General features: G+C 37.1%; 2 protein-coding genes across 9 annotated transcripts in view; both read left to right on the forward strand.

Annotated features, from left to right (window-relative positions):
• Window positions 1–14,766, forward strand: part of LOC125397518 (UDP-glycosyltransferase 3A2-like) — a 152,205-nt gene that overhangs the window by 101,177 nt on the left and 36,262 nt on the right. The window lies entirely within an intron of this gene.
• Window positions 1–14,766, forward strand: part of LOC148119697 (UDP-glycosyltransferase 3A2-like) — a 33,321-nt gene that overhangs the window by 8,091 nt on the left and 10,464 nt on the right. For 3 of the 8 annotated variants that reach the window (XM_087896930.1, XM_087896932.1, XM_087896929.1), the window contains exons 2-4: window positions 1,929–2,027; window positions 7,001–7,115; window positions 11,833–12,364. In XM_087896930.1, the coding sequence (XP_087753056.1) occupies window positions 1,949–2,027; window positions 7,001–7,115; window positions 11,833–12,364 (726 nt within the window). In that variant the 5' untranslated portion in view covers window positions 1,929–1,948. Of the gene's footprint in view, window positions 1–1,918; window positions 2,028–5,255; window positions 5,275–7,000; window positions 7,116–11,832; window positions 12,365–14,766 lie in introns of those variants that run through there. The other 5 variants (XM_087896933.1, XM_087896934.1, XM_087896931.1 and 2 more) reach the window with 4 other exon arrangements.

Here is a 14,766-nt window from a genome sequence, read left to right on the forward strand (position 1 = left end):
GCAGGTGCTGTTTTGTCTTATTGACCATGTCTTTTGCTTTTTAGAAGCTTCTTGGTTTCTGGAGGTCCCATTTATTAACTGTTGCACTCAGTGTCTGTGCTACTGGGATTATATTTAGGAACTGGTCTCCAATGCAAATGCGTTCAAATGTACTTTCCACTTTCTCTTCTATGAGGTTCAGTGTGGTCGGTTTTATGTTGAGGTCTTTGATCCATTTGGACTTGCATTTTGTGCATGGTGATTGATATGGATTGATTTACATTCTTCTACATGTTGATATCTAGTTATGCCAGCACCATTTTTGAATTTGCTTTCTTTTTTTCCATTGTATATTTTTTAGCTTCTTTTTCAAAAATCAGGTATTTATAGGTATGTGGATTGATATTTGGGTCTTCAATAAGATTCCATTGGTTCACCTATCTGTTTTTATGCTAATCCTAAAATGGATTATATGTTTCATTATTGTAGCTCTTTAGTAGAGATTGAAGTCCAGGATTGTGATGCCTCCAGAAGTTCTTCTGTCGTACAAGGTTGTTTTGGCTAATCTTTTTTTTTTTTTGCTTTTCATATGAAATTAAATATTGTTCTTTTGAGGTCTCTGAAAAATTTTGCTGGGATTTTGATGGGCATTGCATTAAATCTGTAGATTGCTTTTGGTAAGATTGCCATTTTTAATATGTTAATTCTATCTACCCAAGAGCATGGGGAAATCTTTCCATTTTCTGGTGTCTTCTTCAATTTCTTTCTTCAAGGTTTTAAATTTATTGTCACACAGGTTTATCATCTGTTTGTTTAGCATTATGCCAAGGTATTTTATATTATTTATGGCTATTGTGAAGGGTGATGCTTCTCTGATTTCTTCCTTGGCCTGTTTATCACCTGTATAAAAGAGGATTACTTATTGTTTGAGAAAATCAACAAAATAGACAAACGTTTATCTAAACTAACCAAAAGTCAAAGAAAGAGAGAATATCTAAATTAACAAAATCAGAAATGAAAAGGGCAACATAACAACAGGAATGGAGGAAATCCAGAGAACCATCAGAACATACTTCAAAAGCATATTCTCCACAAAATTGGGGTTTGCTGCTGTGAGATCATCTGTTGTCTGTGTTTTTGTGGGTGTATCTAATTTCTTTGGGTTGGAGTTTTCCTTCTAGTACTTTTTATAGGGCTGAATGTGTGTCCCATAGTTCCTGGATATTTTTCCAAGCTTTTGTTAGATTTAACATTTTCCTTGACTGATGAGTTGATTTCCTCTATCATATCTTCAATGCCTGAGATTCTTTCTGCTATCTACTGCATTATACTGTTTATGCTTGCATTTGTGGTTCCTGATCATTTACCCATAATTTCCATAATTTACCCATAATTTCCATTTCCAGAATTCTCTCGGTTTGTTTTTCCTTTATTATCTCTATTACAATTTTCAAGTCTTGAATCATTGCTTTCATCTCTTTGATTGATACTTTTTTGTTTCTTTAAGGGATTTATTGATTGTGTTGTTGAGCGTGTTCTTACCTTGTTGTCTTCCCATCTTTCCTTCCGATTGGTGTAGTTGAGTTTTGTCTCTGGTGATCAGTCCCCCAGGCACCCCTGGATCCTAGGCTCAGATGATGGCTCCTCGTGGTGGAGTTGGTGCCATGGTTCAGCTCCTGAAGGATGTTGCTCATTGTCTGTGGAGATCGGGTGTGGGCAAGCCTTCCTTGCTTGGTGGCTTAGGCAGAGTTTGTGCACTGACAGGTGGGCCTATTGCCTACTGACTCTGGCCTTCTTTTATTATTTGAGATTGGAATTATGATAATTTCTCTTTACCGTTCCACCCTCCAAATCTTCCCAAATACATTTGCATAATCTCTTTGAAACACTTGGCCTCATTGTTCGTTCATTCATTGTTGTAACATGCATACATGTATATTTTATTTCAGGTGGAAGCCATCGTTTAGTAATGAACCGTGTGTCACAAATCCTTCAAGACAATGGCCATAATGTGACCCAGCTGCTTAATGCAATTACTTACATCCCAGGTACTTTTCAAATAAATTATTACATTAAATCTGTTTAAATAATAAATAATTGCTTTTGATATAAATAAATAAATACTTTTGATAAGAGTTCTGTATTTGGTTTTATTTAGAGATAAATCATGGTGTGTGTATGTGTGTGTGTAAAGGTTTTGTAGATCTCGTTAGAAAATGTTTTCTTGACTTATTTCTTGACTTATTTCTGTGTGTTACTTCCTGGTATAGGTTGACAATGATTGTAGTATGTCCCCCAAATCTTAGTGTTCTAGAACCAACGGTATCAAACATTATTTAGCTCTAAGAAGTAGGTCTCTGATGGGATAGACTTGGAAAGTAATTGTATTATCCTTCCAGATGTGGATTATTTCTTAGTGAGGCAAGTGTTTATTAAAGAGTGAACCCTACCTTCTTTGGCCTCTTTTTCTCTTTCATCACATGGCTCTTGTATCCACCATGTATTACACACACCACCTTCTGTATTAAGCTGCAGTGAGAAGACAGCCATTGAAAGCTCTTCATACAGCTCCACATAATCTTGGATGGCCAATCTTTGAAATATGAAGTAAAGAGTCTCTTAGATTTATTTTTCTTTGTGTATACTTGTGTGTGATTGTGTATATTTCTGCACATAAGTATAGGTGCCCAATGATGCCAAAAGAATTTGGTCGGCTTAGTTTGACCTGGAGTTAACAGGCAGTTGTGAGCTGCCTGATGTGGTTGCTGGGAAAGGAACATGGGCCCTTGGCAAATGCAATACACACATTTAATGGCAGAGTCAACTCAGTAAAATATTAAAAATATAAGTTAATTAATATCAGCTATTTTATTATGGCAACAAAAATAGATTAAATAGCCCATTACTTGAATGTCACTCCCAGACAATGCTACACATAATTGTTGATTATTTGAATAAATTCTTGTATCAAGTGTGTCTAAAAGTAGTGTTGAACTGACATATTCTGCCATATAGAACTTTGGCACTTTAATTATCTAAGGTTCGCTACACTCAACGCCACTCAAATCCATTTCTAAGTTTAAATGAGACTTATAATTTGAAGAGCTATTTTCCAGTGACCTTTATATTCATGCTCAAGTTTTAGGATGTGTGATTGAGAAGATCTCAGATTCTTGAGGAATCAGTGGCTCTGCCAAAGCTCTGCATAGTGGAGTCAGAAGTTCTCAGTTAGTTTAGTGCATCCAGAGAATCATAACCAAACTGAAGACCAGCAGTCTCTGGGGATAGACTAGGGCACAGAAGCCCAGAAAACTCCAACTCTCTGGATATATTTTTATATATTTAATTGTCCTTAATAATTGTCTGGTTAATTGATAATTAATTAATAATTAATAATAATTAATAATTAATTGTCTTGTTTCCTAACTACAATTCATGCTCACCCTGTTTTCTTAGTCCTACAACCTTTGATCTACTGCTCAAAGCTTCAGACTCTCTAATCCTTTAGCAAACCATGCACAAAAGTTCTGCAAACTTTTCCCATTAACAGCGGAATGAATGTCTTTTCTTTGTAGATTCAAGTGTTGCTGTTTTCAGATTTCTTTTGTCCTTTATTTCCTCCCTTTCTTCTCCCCACTGCCACCTTGTCCTCCTATTTGCTCCCTGTCTTGTGTTCTTTTCTTTATTTTTCTTTTTCTGAGTTTTTCTGAGATGGGCCCAGGTTTTGTGTAGCCATGGCTGTTCTCAAACTCAAGGTCTTATCTTAGCTTCTAAGCTTCTTGGATTATACAATGAGTCACCAGTCACAACTCTGAGATCCTTTCTCCATCCATAAGCATTGGACATTTCAGATGTGATAATGGGTTAGTCTTTCTTTTTATTTCCGAGTAAAATTGAAGTGAATTTATGAACATAGAAATCAGATTGCTAGAACATTTTTACCAAACTTCAACTGAAACTCTGTATTTAAACTCTAAATATAAATTAATTGTCTGGATCACTTTCATTTTGTAATTATTAAACCTGAAAAACTGCATGACAGACAACCTGAAGAAGTAATGGTTTTTAAGAGTTGCATAAATCGAAAGTATTTGATTTGGTAGTGCCAGGAAGGAGGGTTATAGTTCTTTTCTGTTTTATAACAAGCTCCTTAAACTCACTTTCGACCTATGCAGATCATTTTTCAAGACCTGGGATTTGAAGATCTTAAAGAATGAGGTAGATTACAGTCTAATGTTGTAAGAAACTTTACTGCAGTTTCTGTGTACTTTTTTACACAAAAAATGTAACAATAAAAGCAATGATCCAAGGAAGGTTTTTTGAGTTCAGAAAAACAGGATCAGAAAAATCATGTAAATAAATGCCAGTAAGCACATACTAAATATCTACAGATCATCCCTTTCCCAGAATTTTTTAATGATACAGCAGCTTAAGTATATACTATAGATTATATCTGGGAAAGCACAAAAGGAACTCGGAAGACCATATCCTGATCAGGACACACTGAGGACGGCACTCAGCCTATCCTTTCAGGCAGTTTCTTTATTCATTAACCAATAAAAACAATAAAAGCAACGCATAGACAGAAGGACCTCCCGCATCAACTCTGTCCTTGCTGTTTTGTTTTGCAAATTCCAGACAGTTTTCTTGTCCTTCCTAAAATCTGAATTCGGTTCTCTCACTCAGGGAGAATACTTGGTCAGATTTAAATACTTCCTCCATGATGTGAATTCTCAAAATTAAGTCCAATTAGTCCCAAGTGTCATTGTTCCTAATGAACAAGGAGTGAATCAGATTTTTGCCCAGATAGTGTTTCTAGTTTTGTTTTCAATCATTTAAAACATAAGTTGATCTGTCTATTCCTCCACTTTGGTCACTTTTTACTTTGGAGCGTATTTTATTTGGTTATTATTGACAAACTCATGATAATTTAAAATAAATAATTAAACATATATTGATAAGTATATAGTCCTGTATTTACTTCACAGTGCTCATTACGACTGGCTATGTTTATCTATTTATATGCCTTTATGAAAGAACAGTTTTTTTTAAAGATCTGAACATTTTATTTATTTATTTATTAAAAATTTCCACCTCCTCCCCGAAATAACATGTTTTATCATGTGCAACTTGTTCATATATGCTTTCCTCAGGTGACTCTTCTTAACTCCCAGAGTATATATTTTCTGATGCTCTGAATAAAGTTGGCTATTACATGAGACTAATTCACCTCATTTAACAGCTACATTCTACCAGGCCCCACTGCCCATAGAGTGGCAAAGACACCAGCAGTGGGTATGTATTGACAACTTCTGAAACGTACATACATATTCATTCTGCAGAATAAATCACAGATGTGGTCTTATAATATTGACAATACCATGCCCTTATTATTATGATGCCAGTCATTGCAGTAATATTGTGTCAAGCATCTTTTCTTTATAGACTCAATCATAGTACAAACTGGAATTTTAAATGGAGATAAGTTGGCAAGCTGTCTCATGTTTAAACAGGTCTTTTCTAATAGACTCTAGTCAATAAAGACTCAGTTTCATTCCATTTGGGTATCACTGTTAAATATCCTATGTTAGAGAGGATCCATAGCGCTACTTTTTGTCAACTGAATAAATACTAAGGACTTTAGTATTGGTTAAATTCACAACCCAGCCCATCATGGGAGGTGGCAGGAAGTAGTTTGTCCTTACTACTAGGAATGCTTAGTCTCATTGAAGATGGGTCACTCATTTGTTCTCTAGTTTTACATTTGGTGATTTTATAAGAGCACAGAAGGTACTGATTAAATATAGTGAAATCTTGTGATGCTTATAACATTTGCTCTAATATGCCTTAATGACATTAATGTTTCTACTGGTACAATTCCCATGATATTAATTTAGAGATACTTAAAGTAATAAAAGCACTGTGCAGTTTTCTCTAAAAATCGTTGTATATATTCTTGTACAACACTTGACGCACATTCAATTCCTTCTTTTCTTTGTTGCTTGACTTTCCTCGGTTATGATTTTTTTTTTCTAAGTTTCTCATGTTTATAACTCCCACACAGGATAATCTAACCAGCATTATAAAAGATAATGGCAATTTTGAGAGGTCTAAGGCTAAAATCTAGTTTGAAGTGAACTCTTGATTGTGTTGCAATGGTGCTGTGGGTGTATTTTCATGCAATACCTTTAATATCATGCTTTTGAATCCGTAGCTATGAAATAAGGTGGGGTTGAAAGGACATTTTCCAAGAGCCTGTGTGATTGCTATTGGTGTTGTGTGGCCACAGGCATCGGTTGGCTTTATTCGCCTGGGTAATATTTTGTACGGGGTAAGCATCCTAACACCTTACTATGTTCACCACCACCCTACACACATACAGGGAAGAGTCCTTCCACTGAGCAGAAGCAGCCATAGTTGGTGGTGGAAAGTACAATCATGACAGAGTCTGAGACTCCAAGACAGGGGGCTGAGTCACATGATACAGCACAATGGAAAGAGTTTAAAGCCAATTGGGACTACTAAGCATGACTCTGGCACAAAACATACAAGCAAGCAGGCAGACAAATGAATTGCAAAGCTGAAACAAACAGAAACAAAAAGGCAAACAAGCAAACCAATACTTTGTCTATTTCATTTTAATTTTTCTATGAAATGCAAGGACTCTGCAATCAAGCTGACTTTCACATAACTATTAACCCCAACTAACAATGATAAAAAGTTAATGAATCATTTTAGAATGTTTTCCTTTGGGATTTCTCATCTGTAAAGTAAAAAAATAATAGCCTTGTGTTTAAATGAAAGCAGTTGTTAGAAGTCTTCCTTACTGTAGACTGCATAAAAGTTATTGAATTGTAAAGTTTCAATAAATACCAGAATACAGAACTGGATAGATCTAAACCATTGAAGAGCAAAATAAAATTCCACAAAGAGGTGAAATTAAGTTAATTATTTTTATCGCCATATAATATGTGGTATATTGTGATTAAATTTAAATTTTACTCAATTGGTGTTTTCTTAGATTTTAAAAAAGAGAAAATATCATACCAGGTTTTAAACTGGCATCTTCCTGAAAATCAAGAAAAGGAATTCCGTAATAGACTAAATCTCCTTTCAGAAGAATTAGTTCGTCAGAGGTAATTTGCTTTAATTTTTGGAACCAAAGAATCGCTAATCAAGTCTTTCAGATGGGGAAATGGTGGTCTCATGATGCTTTAAGTGAGTTTAAGAAAAATGATTTCTGGGTGAATTAATTGATGTAGGGATGGATTTTTTTTTTTTAGTGGTGAATGATAGATGACTGCCAGCTAGATCAGTGATGGGATATTCTCTAGAAAGTGGAAAGTGTGCCTTTTAGACCTTCTGTTCTTCTTGTTACTTGTCATCTGCTCATCTCAATGAAGCCAGTACAGTTACTGCAACCTCTCTATTCAGGGACAGAGGGTCCACCTTCTTCTGTATTTTTTGTCACCTTCCTACATACAATCCCTAATGGAGGAAACCCCATTGCATGTGCATCTGTCATCTGTCATGGTCCTTTCCTATTAAGCTACTTTAAAAGATTTCCTTTTCCTCCCTTTTACTGAAAATTATTTTTTTCTCATTTACTATGTCCTTATTATATATTATATGAGTCTTCCCTCTATTTCTTCCAGTAGCTCCCCAGCTCTCATACCACCCAGATCCACTCTCTTTCTGTCACTCATTAGAAAACAAGCAGGCTTCTAGTAATATATTACATACATATAATAAGAAAATACAACAAAATAAAATAGAATACCATAAAACTAAAAATGTCACATCAGAGTTGAACAAGAAAAACAAACAAAAGTAAAAGAACCTGAGAGATGGCACAAGAATCAGAGACCCACTCTTTTGCACACTCAGAAATCACATAAAATACTAAACTAGAAGCATACATGTGTGTGTGTATGTGTGTGTGCGCGCGCGCCCCAGTTGCTGTGAGTTCACATGATCTCTGATCATGTTTAGAGGGTCTTGTTTTCCTAATATATTCTATCCCTTCTGGCTCTTTTAGTGTTTCTGTCTGCTCTTCCTCTGGGTTCCCTGATCCCAAACACAAGAGATTTGATGAACATTTAGTTGAGTGTTCCAAGGTCTCTCACTCTTTGCATAATGTCTGACTGTGGGTCTCTATATTTATTCCCTTCTGCTGTAAGAGGAAGCTTCTCTGATGATACAAGAAATGTGTAAGGCACTGAGCTGCTAGTATAACAAAATGTCTTTAGAAATAATTTTATTGATATGTTTTGTTTTGTGTTTTAGACCAATAGCATTTGGGTTTACTCTACTCCCCTGGGGTATCTAGTCTCAGGTTCTTAATTACCCAATTAGTGCTAGGTGTAGGTTTCATCTTGAAGTGGGCCATAAGTCAAACGAGTTATCCGTTGGTTACTCCCACAAGCTTTGTCCCTCCATTGTTCTAGCATATCTTGCAGGCAGGACAGCACTGTAGATCAATGGGTTTGTGCCTAAATTGGTGTTTATGATTCTCCTTTGGTAGTTTACAGGGTATGTCTCTGTGCCAATGACACTAGAACCTAGGCCCTTTATAGGCAGCAGCTCAGTTTCCCCATGCTCAGTCTTCTGTATAGGTGCTATCGTTAGCAATAGAGCTTTGTAGAGAGCAACCTGTAGCTTTGGCAACTGCCTGGGTTGTTTGGGGGGATTCTTGTGGGATCCCTTTGGACAAGAACTCAATTAGATGTGACACACTTATGGTACTGGAAGCTCATTTGGTGACACGAGATGGCCGGTTGGGACTCTGTCTCCACATCATTTGGGAAATTATTTAGAATACCTTCATAAATGCGTATGTCTTAGGAAGTGTCTACTGTGTTAGGTTTCTACACTAACTACCCCTCAAATGGCCCTTTGTCTCCCTGAAGTTTCTCCCTCATCACTCTCTCCCCTCCCCACTTGATCCTCCCATCACAGGCCTTCAATTCCATCCTTCGATATTCTATTTCCCTTTCTTAATGAGTTCTTTCTGTGCCCACTAGTCCCTTACTTTATACTTAATCTCTATGGTTCAATAGATTGTAGCTTGGTTATAATTGACTTAACAGCTGATAACAGCAGGCAACTTTAATAATTTTCAAGGACCAGGTGATGCAGATGTGCCAGAGGCTTTTAGTCCTTGGTTGGGATGTGCAGAACCTCCTCTGTCTTCCGCATGGATGACAAGTACAGATGTGTCACTTAGTTAATACTATTGTTCTCAATCTCATCTGTTTCCTTAAAAACTACGTAACACACTAGGTGGGGCTCACAGCACCAAGATTCTTTTTGGAAAGCTTTCTCATTCACAGACACTTAAAGACCACATATCTTTCGTTACACATAAAAAGAAGTCAGATTGTACCTCAGTCTAACAGCACTGGTTTTCATGAACAGTTAAAACATATATATTGCATCATTTCCAAGCTTGAATTCTTGAGGAGTGGTGAAAACTACAAGGAAAATACAGTCAAGATGGTGAGAAAAGAAATGTCTTGAGGATTTTACAGTTCAGGTACTTTAAAGGGACTACCATTCTTTTTGTTAATAAACCAATCCTGCATTTATCACATTTTTTGGCAAGTGTTACACAAAATATTTTTAAAAATGGAATATCGGTGATAAATTTAGAGACTTTATGCTTTTTTATTGACCTGCGTTTGATTATTATAACAGAATAACTCAGTTTGAGTGATTTTTATAATGAAAATAGGCTTATTCAGGTCTCAGTTGTGTAAGTTCAAGTTCATGGTGTAGCACCTGCCCTACCAGATGGTTTGTGAGTTGGTCAAGGGGCTGGAGATTGAAAAACACACAAAGACATGGGTCACTCTTGGAAACAAGAATGCCAATTTTATTGTGTTAAAGGGCAGCTTATATAGGGCTCTCCCTGACCAATGGCCACGCCCCAGCCCTCAGGATTTTTTAGCTGCAAGCCCACCAGAAACCACTCTTCCACCATCTGGAACTCATGAGGGTCTTTTGCTCAGAGCAGCTGCAAGCATAGGAAAACAAGTTGTATACTCTGGCAGGCAGGCGGTTATTGGAAATTCAGGGTATGAGGGTCTGCAGTTCTCCGCACACGGTGCAAACAGCAATCACGTCAGCTTTACTGAAAACATGATAGGTGGTATCATCATGACTAAAGCATGTGGGACTGGATGAGTCAAGAGAAGAGAAAGAACAGGTTTACATCTCCCACTGGGTTTAACTCAAACTCTAAGGAGGACTGTTTTAACGATCTATAGGATAAGGGCTTTTAATAATCTCCTACTAAGGTGTTCTCTTAAAGGTACTTCAACCTCTCTACAGCTACATTGACACCAACTCTCTGACAGATGAACCCTTGTAGACAAACCACAGCTATTTGATTTTAAGTTGGGTCTAAAATGAGCAAAGATGGAGTGCCCCTGGTCTCTCGTCTTGTGGATCTTTGGATGCAGGAGGACAGGCTGCAGTTGGGCATTTTTACCAGGATGCTTATCTAGTAAGCACTGGTGTGAAACGGTCCCTAGAGAAGTGCCGTAGGCAAGAGTCATTGGTAGGATGACAAATGTTTAGCACAATCTTCAGGGAAAGTTTGAGTCAGTAAGAGTTGTCAATTCTAATAGCGAGCTTCCAATCATGCTTCTTTTTCCCATTCGAATTTTAGGTTAGCATACAAAGCAATAGGTTTTGCTATGAATTTTCAAGAAAACACAATGTCACTATCCTTTGTTCTACTTTGCCCCCTTCACCAAAGCACTGTTCCATGACACCTGTATCTCTTTTGCTACCTTTTCTTTTTATGTGCTCACATAGCCTCCTTCCTAACTACACCATGTAAAAAGACAAACACACACACACACACACACACACACACACACACACACAGACACATAGACACTTAAGTTTAGATTTCACATAAAAAAGAAAAAGGCAGAAGGTTTTATATTCTATTTCATTTTTAATTGCCTAGGTTCTTAGGCAGAAAGCCGAAACATGATCAGCCTAGTTCCAGTATTATCATTGGAAAGTTCCTTTCTGGGGCAAAACATTTAAGCCAAGATAAACATGTTTAGAAGAGTTGGCTTTACCATTGACGGTTATAAAAGCTGTAACCACGCCATTTACACAGATTGGAAGGGGAATAATATTGTCACCCCCAAAACTCACTAAATAATGTGAGGTAGACAGTATTATACAGCTACTCAAGGAGATTGATACAGTCTGAGATCGACTATAATCAGTGACAGCTTTCAAGATGGAAGAAATCAAACTTGCATTGATGATGAATGGAAATTAGATCCTTAGAAAAAATGTGATGGAATATGAACAGTATGAGAATAAATATCTACACCGGAAAGTAAAGCTGAATGTTTTGTTCAACATCTGCAATTCAGGTGGGAAAGTGATTAAGAAGTATAAGAAGTAAATAAATATCTCCATGCAGGAATGGAAAATGAATTTCTATGGGTCTGTTTTGTTTTTAATTTAAAAACTTACTTTATTTTAAGAAAAAACATGCTTTAAATAATAAGTAACACTGTAGCATAATGATTTGTATATCTTTATACAGAAGGAAAAAAATTCAGGATATATGACCTCTTCCCATAAAACAAACTAAAAATTATTTTTTCTAAGTGAGTCATGCTTTTATTTAGTCTAGTGTTCTGACCTCAAAAGTCTCAAGTCTAAGTCTGGTCTTGGACTTCTGATCCTCCTGTCTCCATTTCCAGAGTGTTGGATTATAGACTTGTGTTTGTCTAGTTATGGAATACGTTCATGGAGTATAACAGTCTTCCAAAATGTATAAAACAGCTTCTGAAATTATGTCTTCTTCTTCTTTTACAGGAACACACATCATGTGATTGTAAAGATACATAGATACTTTGGGGACTTGTGCAGTCACTTCCTAGGCAGAGAGGACATCATGGACTCCTTAAGGAATGAGAATTTTGATCTACTATTTTTTGATTATTTAGATTTATGCTCTTACCTGATTGCTGAAAAACTTGAGAAAAAATTTGTCACGTTTCTTCCCCTACAATTTAGCTATATAAACGTTGTGCTACCAAGCCCCTTGTCTTATGTTCCAGTGTATGGTTCAAGACTAACTGACCAAATGGACTTCTGGGGCCGAGTAAAGAACTTCCTGATGTTCTTTGATTTCTCCATGAAGCAAAGAAAAATATTTTCTCAATATGATGCTACCATCCAGGAACATTTTGCTGAAGACTCTCGGCCTGTTTTGTCTGACCTTCTACTGAAAGCAGAGCTTTCTTTTGTCAACTGTGATTTTGCCCTTGAGTTTGCTCGTCCCCTGTTTCCCAACACAGTCTATGTGGGAGGCTTAATGGACAAACCTGCCAGGCCAATACCTCAAGTGAGTGAAACTTTTGCCCTCAGTTTATCTATCACTCAGAAGCTTGCCATTCTTAGGAGGTGTCTACGTTGGGGCTGTAAGGAGACACCATGACCACAGAAATTCTAAGAAAGAACGAGAACATTTAATTTGGGTGACTTATACTTTCAAAGATTTAGTCCATTATACTCATGACAGGAAACATGGTAGCATGTAGGCAGGCATGTAACTGGAGAAGGAACTGAGAGTTCTGCATCTTGATCCACAGGCAACAGGAAGTGAACTGTGACACTGGGCATAGCTTGGGCATAGGAGATGTCAATGCTCACTCCCATAGTGGCACACTTCCTCCAACAAGGTAATACTTATTCCAATAAGGTCATACCTTCTAATAGTGCCACTACCTTTGGGGAATATTTTCTTTCAAATCACCGTAGGTCAGAATTGTTTCTTGGTAGAGATGTCCTAAAAGGATGTACTCTAAGGCAAGACAGACACTCTGAGAGTACATTTTAAGGGTTGCCAATGTAGAGTGTTAAAATACCACATGCTAAGTTTGAGGATCTTGGTACAAAGTTTGCATTTTTTTTTTTTGTATCTCTGTAGGCCTGGGTTTGCTGGAATAACTCCGGTAGCTAGTCTTGATATTTCCATATTAATTTTGAGCTATATATAAAATAAATACAGTGAAAGTCCATACATTTAGTATTTGTTAAGGAGACAGGTTCTTCATAATGAAACAGAAAACACTTTCAGAAGGCATGTATGTGGACTGTAGCAGTGACAGGAGGAACTGATTCTGTTGTTCTGTTGAGACTGTTCAGCCTTTTGTACTGCATCAAGCTACCATAAACCATCAAAGCTGTCATGTAGTTTGCATGTTCAATGCAGGCTCAGAATCACTACCACTGAAAACCTAAAAGTGCAGAGAGCTAAGAATATTTGATTGCTTGTTATCTGTTACTGTGGGATTCCCTGTCCCATGCTGGGAGGAATAATCACCTTTGGTTTCGTACAGTGTTGTCCTAGATGTTGAGGTGATGAAGGTGATGTCTCTCCTGCTTTCAACTCAAAGCAGAGATATAGAATTCCTCTAGCTCTCTTTGGTACCAAACTGCCTACATGTCCTTGAGGTGGGTGAGAAGAATGTTTGGGAAGTGATCTGTGAGTGATACATATATATTCTTCTTGGAAGGAGGTTTCTGATATGCATTTTGGATAGAATTTTCTGAAAACCCAAATTTGTGGGGATGGGTGTACTGTATATAGATTTGGAAGTAAGACAGTCATCATCTGGGTTCCCTGATTGAATCCTGAAGTAGTAGAAGATTAATTTATATTCATAAATTTAGATATGATTTGCAGAGACTTCACCTTCTATACAGGAAGTTCAGATATTGGCACACAGAGATGAAATAGAGTATGGTTAAAGTAAAGAGTGAGAACAAATGTTTTGAAGTAAATCCTTACTAAAGAGTCTGAAATCTACTCTGTATGGTGTTTTACCACATTTCATAAAAAATCATGGAGAAGCAAAATAGACTATGGTGGTTGTTAACATGAGGAAAACAGACAATATCAAAACATTCACTGTAGGTTAATAACAATATATAACTATTTAAAATTTTGTGTTTGCCAAACTTCACAAGTTTAAAAATATTATTTAAAATAATTGAAACAGTTAATTTACAGTAAAACGGGTCATATGTGCAAAAAACATGAAATAAAATGGTGAAGAAAATTAAGGAATTTAAAGAAGAAATAAATATTAACTTAGACTTCAATTCTACAGTTTTAGAATGAAAAGAATATCCATACAAATTATCATCTTGAATAGCACCATATATTAGCAGAAACTATTACAAATATATAGAGTATATTTTGAATTTATTTATTTATTAACTAAAAATTTCCACCTTCTCCCATCCTCCCATTTCCCTTCCACTCTCTCCACTCCCTCTCCCCCTCACTCTCCAGTACTAAGAGAAGTCAGGGTGCCCTGCCCTGTGGTAAGTCCAAGGCCCCCCCTCCATCCAGGTCTAGGAAGGTATGCATCCAAACAGACTAAGCTCCCAAAAAGCCAGTACATGCAGTAGAATCAAAATCCGGTGTCATTATCATTGGTTTCTGAGTCTGCCCTCATTGTCAGCCACATTACAGAGAGTCCGATTTGATCACATGCTCGCTCAGTCCCATTCCAGCTGGCCTTGGTGAGCTCCCATTAGATCAGCCCCACCTTCTCCATGGGTGGGCACACCCCTGCGGTCCTGACTTCCTTGCTCATGTTCTCCCTCCTGCTCTTCATCTGGGCCTTGGGAGCTCAGTCCAGTGCTCCAATTTGGGTCTCTGTCTCTATCTCCATCCATCGCCAGATGAAAGTTCTTTATCAATGGCTTCTCAGTCATCCCCTATTATCAGCCACA

The sequence above is a fragment of the Myodes glareolus genome, chromosome 15 (assembly GCF_982192425.1).
Source record: "Myodes glareolus chromosome 15, mMyoGla1.1, whole genome shotgun sequence".
NCBI lineage: Eukaryota > Metazoa > Chordata > Mammalia > Rodentia > Cricetidae > Myodes > Myodes glareolus.